Source organism: Bufo gargarizans, chromosome 2 (genome assembly GCF_014858855.1).
Source record: "Bufo gargarizans isolate SCDJY-AF-19 chromosome 2, ASM1485885v1, whole genome shotgun sequence".
Lineage (NCBI taxonomy): Eukaryota > Metazoa > Chordata > Amphibia > Anura > Bufonidae > Bufo > Bufo gargarizans.
Genome location: NC_058081.1, coordinates 18,073,636 through 18,079,554, shown reverse-complemented (window position 1 = coordinate 18,079,554; position 5,919 = coordinate 18,073,636). Strand labels below are relative to the sequence as shown.

The window sequence follows — 5,919 nt, the reverse complement described above, 5'->3', positions numbered from 1 at the left end:
TAGGGCACTATGGTTGGTACATAGGCACTACATTGATACAGATATGACTGAGGGCACTACTGTACGGCCATATTACAGGTCACTATGTGGGCACCATGTGTAACCTGATTATATAGGTATTACAGAGGGCACTACTGTACGGCCATATTACAGGTCACTATGGTCAGTATGTGGGCACAACGTGTAACCTGATTATATAGATATTACAGGGGGCACTACTGTACGGCCATATTACAGGTCAGTATAGTCGGTGTGTGGGCACCATGTGTAACCTGATTATATAGCTATTACAGGGGGCACTACTGTACGGCCATATTACAGGTCACTATGGTCACTATGTGGGCACCATGTGTAACCTGATTATATAGCTATTACAGGGGGCACTACTGTACGGCCATATTACAGGTCACTATGGTCAGTATGTGGGCACCACGTGTAACCTGATTATATAGCTATTACAGGGGGCACTACTGTACGGCCATATTACAGGTCACTATGGTCGGTATGTGGGCATACCTGATTATATAGGTAATAGATGCCACTACAGGACGGTCTTCCATGAACACATGCTCTATGGAGGGGTCACGCTCCATGGATTCAGAGGGCACTGCCCATTATAAACCCGTGCCATTTCCCCTCCACGCCACCCCCCCCCTTTCTTTAGGAAGGAGGTACGGGTTACTGGCGCCTCTGCGCAGTTTTGGCAACATAAGGACACAGACAAGAACTGTACATGATATAAATTTATAAAATATAACACCTCATACAATAAATACATAAATAGTCAAAAACCAAAGTGCATCATGGGAGGAGGAGTGACATCATACATTAATGACGATGAGTCAGCGAGTCCGGCCCGACACAGGAAGCATGACGTCACCGGGTGAAATCCTACCGGCGGCACACCAAGTCCACGGGGCTTCAGAAAGGAGGCATGTTGTGGCTCACGCCTCAGCAGCAACTCCTCGGTTCAGCAAGTCTCAGAAGAAAGTGGGGGGAAGGGGTCACCCACTCAGGACACCTCCATAATCCAGAGCGAGGGGGTTCACGGGAGCAGTCCAAAACGCGCCAGCCTTCTCCCGCCATACGCTCCGCCGGGGCACCTAGGAGGTGCGCCAGAGCCGCCATTTCTGACCCCGTCTTCTCGATGGTTCCAAATCCTCCGGGCGTCCACCAAATCCAGGCGTAGAGGGCCACGCCAAGAGCAGAAGTCACACGCAAGTGGTCACATGAAGTAGGAGCACATCAACGCCATGTCCCGCAGGTCCTCCTTGGGAAGAGAACCTAAGGAATAGATAAAATGGAAGATTGTTGTAGAAAACTAGAGGAATTATACTAAAGCATGGGGGAAAAAAAAAAAAAAGCAACACTCCATTCCTGTGGCATCCAATAATCCGGCACGGAACCGGAGAACAATGTGAATTATCTGCTAATCCAGCACTATATCGGAGCGCCTGAAACAGCCTGCTGTCAATCAGTGCCAAAGCCACGCCCATCCCAGCAAAATAAACTGGCCACGGTTTATAACCACGCCCACTCACTCACCTCTACGGCGAGACCCCGCCCTGGATTTTCTGTACAGTCTCTTCAACCACTTGAATGGCCCCGTGACGTCACCGTTCCCCGCCTCCTCCTCCTCGTCGTCGCTAGGCAGCGGGGAAGGCGCGCGGCAGAAGGGGCAGGTCACTTCGCTGCCTTTGGCCGCCAGGTGCTTGAGGCAACCGGAACAGATCACGTGGCGGCAGGCGGCCAATGGGCGCGGCTTTCTCTCCTGGTCGTAGTCAAGGTAACAGATGCCGCACTCCTCCATCTCGACGCTGGGTGACGTCATGACGCTCCGGGGGGACAAAGCCGCTTTTGGACGTATATGAATGAGACTCGGCGACGGAGCGCTGGCTTTTATAGCAGGGGAAAGCTCCGCCTCGGCCGGAAACGAGTGACGTTGTGCCCAATCAGGAAAGGGGGGCGTGGTCTGCGGCGGCTATTGTGTCCTCAGAGCGTGGAGTATTACTCTGCGCGGGCTGACTGACTGGTGACGTCACTGGCGGCCTGTGCCAGGTGACGTAATGTTAATAATGATATAATAGTTGGAAGTTTTTATTTATTTACCTTTATGACGCGTTTTTAAGGTGATTTCTTTTTCTTTTACCCTTTATAATTGCAGGTCGGGCTGTATAGCCCACAGCTGGTGACTCCCATCATCCCCTGGAGGTATAACCCCCAAGGGGCCAGTCATGTGACCGTCCCCCAGTGACCGCCATGACCATTTACTAGCAGTAGATTACCGTTTCTGATTTTCAAGTAACGCGGCGCCCCTTTATTGGTGTATGGAATGGCATTAAGGAGTTAAAGGGGCAGGCTGTCACTATCTGATAGGTGGGGGTCCAATACCCCGCGCCCCCCAGCGATCAGTTGTTTGAAGGGGCCACAGCGCTCCCTGAGCACAGCGCCACCCATTGTATAGTGGCAGTGCTTGGTATTGCAGCCCAGGCCAATTCATGTGACCGATGGACGTGATGTCACTGGCCTAGGAAGAGCCATTGCTGTTTAGTAGAGGGTCCTGGGTGTCGGACCCCCGCCAATCTGATACCGGAGGATAAGACATCAATATTCTACCACTGGGGGGCATTTCCATCTCAGTGTCCTATCTCCAGACCGGGGCCCCTGAGGTGACGGGGAGCACACTGCGCATACGCGGCCACCCTCCATTCATCGCTATGGGAGTGCTGAAAATAGCCGAGCGGTGCGCTCTCCTCATCAGGGGCCCCGTTCTGGAGATAGGAGCGGGCCCCGTTCTGGAGATAGGAGCGGGCCCCTGAGGCCACGTAGGAGGTAAAACGTGTCCCTGGATTACCGGTTGTATTGGCGCCATGTCTGTTTTGAACGGAGCAGAGAGACCTGTCCTCGATGACATCACTATTTGCTGCCTGCAATGATGGTGGGGGGAGGACAGCTGCCTCCGGGGTTGTCCCCTATCTGCGGGATGACATCAGCGGGGGTCTGAATGCTGGGCCCGTATCCTCCGTATGAGGGGTGGTCGAGCATGCCCACTACCGCTCTCTGTGGGTGCCCGCCGTCACCGGTGACCTAAGGATGGGTCTTCTCGAAGGGACCCGGTCCTGGCTGGCGAGTCCTTCCCCTCCGCAGTCCGTGCAGCTCAGGAGCCAAGGTGGAGCACACGCCTGCGTCATACGTGACTCCCGGGAAGTCACATGAGGGGGATCATTTCCTCACTCGGGTTCTGAGCCAGAATCCGAAGCTGCTTTCTGGGAACGCTCCGCTATTTGGCAGCTGAAGATCCCTCGGGGTTTGGGTGGAGCGCCTTCTGCTGCGGCTTAAAGGGCCGGTCCAGTAAAGCAAGCAGCCTTCTCATAGACTGTTTCATCACTGTCAACATCTCTGGTCGCCGTCAGTGAATGGCAGCATTTGTCTGCTTACTTTCAGAGGTTTGGGAGAACCTATACGGCCCTAAAACTTTTCACGGCTGAGCGTTCATTGCGGTTTAAATAGTTAATAAACGTGCGCTGTGCTGATATTGCGCGGGGAGGGTGCGGGCTCAGTTCCTCAGCCTGCACCATCACCGTACAATAAGGGTATGTTCACACGTTTTATTTTTATTTTTTCGCGCAGACTCTGAGCCAAAGAAATTTCACGGAAAACCCACCAGCAGCCGCTTCCTTTCCGTGACATGACCCCACTCGGTGCGGCCGTGGCTATAAGCTCCGCTCCACGATCATCAGGACATGGCCACGGGCAGGTTTACGGCGACCACAATTACACCGTAAAACCCACCGTGTGAACGTTCCGTAATAGTGCGGCGCATGGACCATCTTCTCACCACAACGTATTGTTATGGTGCAGAGCAGGAATGGGTTAACTCTCAGTTTTGTCTTCTTTTGCTCACAGATGCCTTTAAAACATGATGAAAAGTGATCAGAAAGACGCTTGTTCCCCGAAAAGACAAGCGCTGTTCTGCAACGGAGAATAATAATGTTCTGACCGTGGAATGCAGCCACACAGAAATACACGAGTAATAGGGGATTAAAAAAATGTATTGTGCAAAAGTCTAAAAAACATATACATTTTCTGTCGGACCGAGAGGACTAACATGGATGCTGCGGTTCTACAGCAGCGCAAGGGTAAATCAGCACGTTTCAGCATGAGAGGGCTGAGACCTCAGGAGGAGAAGGGTTAACCTGAGGTGATCAGAGGAGGAGATGACATCAGGGTGACTCATGCTGCAAAACTGAGAGAGAAGCGGAGGGGGCGCGCCGGCCAAAGATCGCCGCCCTCTACAGCACGTACATATCCGTATCCCAGGGGTATCCCAGATGCAGGGGGTTTCCCGTAAGCAAATGAAGGGGTTTGTCCTGACGAGAAGAGGCGGAAGCAGAAAGTTGTAACTAGAGGGAAAAGAAACAAGCCGGGGCGCGTTACAAGAAATGCCGCCAAATCCTGAAGTGAAACAAGTGCGAGCGGAGAACATGTCAGCCCCGAAAAGTGCTGCTATAGAGGGGGGGCAGGAAATGTCACCCAGGAAGGAAGTGATTATATCAGACATGACAGCGGTGATTATACCACCTGTGACAGTGGTGATTATACCACCTGTGACAGTAGTGATTATACCACCTGTGACAGTGGTGATTATACCACCTGTGACAGTAGTGATTATACCACCTGTGACAGTAGTGATTATACCACCTGTGACAGTAGTTATTATACCACCTGTGACAGTAGTGATTATACCACCTGTGACAGTAGTGATTATACCACCTGTGACAGTAGTGATTATACCACCTGTGAGAGTAGTGATTATACCACCTGTGACAGTAGTGATTATATTACCTGTGAGAGTAGTGATTATACCACCTGTGACAGTAGTGATTATACCACCTGTGACAGTAGTGATTATACCACCTGTGACAGTGGTGATTATACCACCTGTGACAGTGGTGATTATACCACCTGTGACAGTAGTGATTATACCACCTGTGACAGCAGTGATTATTCCCCCTGTGACAGTAGTGATTATACCACCTGTGACAGTAGTGATTATACCACCTGTGACTGTAGTGATTATTCCCCCTGTGACAGTAGTGATTATACCACCTGTGACAGTAGTGATTATACCACCTGTGACTGTAGTGATTATTCCCCCTGTGACAGTAGTGATTATACCACCTGTGACAGTAGTGATTATACCACCTGTGACAGTGGTGATTATACCACCTGTGACAGTAGTGATTATTCCACCTGTGACAGTAGTGATTATACCACCTGTGACAGTAGTGATTATTCCCCCTGTGACAGTAGTGATTATACCACCTGTGACAGTAGTGATTATACCACCTGTGACAGTAGTGATTATACCACCTGTGACAGTGGTGATTATACCACCTGTGACAGTAGTGATTATTCCACCTGTGACAGTAGTGATTATTCCCCCTGTGACAGTAGTGATTATACCACCTGTGACAGTGGTGATTATACCACCTGTGACAGTGGTGATTATACCACCTGTGACAGCAGTGATTATACCACCTGTGACAGTAGTGATTATTCCCCCTGTGACAGTAGTGATTATACCACCTGTGAGAGTAGTGATTATACCACCTGTGACAGTAGTGATTATTCCCCCTGTGACAGCAGTGATTATACCACCTGTGACAGTGGTGATTATACCACCTGTGACAGCAGTGATTATACCACCTGTGACAGTAGTGATTATACCACCTGTGACAGTAGTGATTATACCACCTGTGACAGTAGTGATTATACCACCTGTGACAGTGGTGATTATACCACCTGTGACAGTAGTGATTATACCACCTGTGACAGTGGTGATTATACCACCTGTGACAGCAGTGATTATACCACCTGTGACAGTAGTGATTATACCACCTGTGACAGTAGTGATTA

At 50.5% G+C, this 5,919-nt stretch overlaps 1 protein-coding gene across 1 annotated transcript; it reads right to left on the bottom strand.

The window, feature by feature from the left end:
* Positions 1-730: 730 nt before the first annotated feature.
* RNF227 (ring finger protein 227) lies at positions 731-1,868 on the bottom strand. Its single transcript, XM_044282734.1, has 2 exons — positions 1,546-1,868; positions 731-1,284 (listed from the first exon to the last, which is right to left on the bottom strand). The coding sequence occupies exons 1-2, from the start codon at positions 1,829-1,831 to the stop codon at positions 1,226-1,228; spliced, it is 345 nt and encodes a 114-aa protein (XP_044138669.1). The 5' UTR covers positions 1,832-1,868; the 3' UTR covers positions 731-1,225.
* Between the last annotated feature and the right edge of the window lie 4,051 nt (positions 1,869-5,919).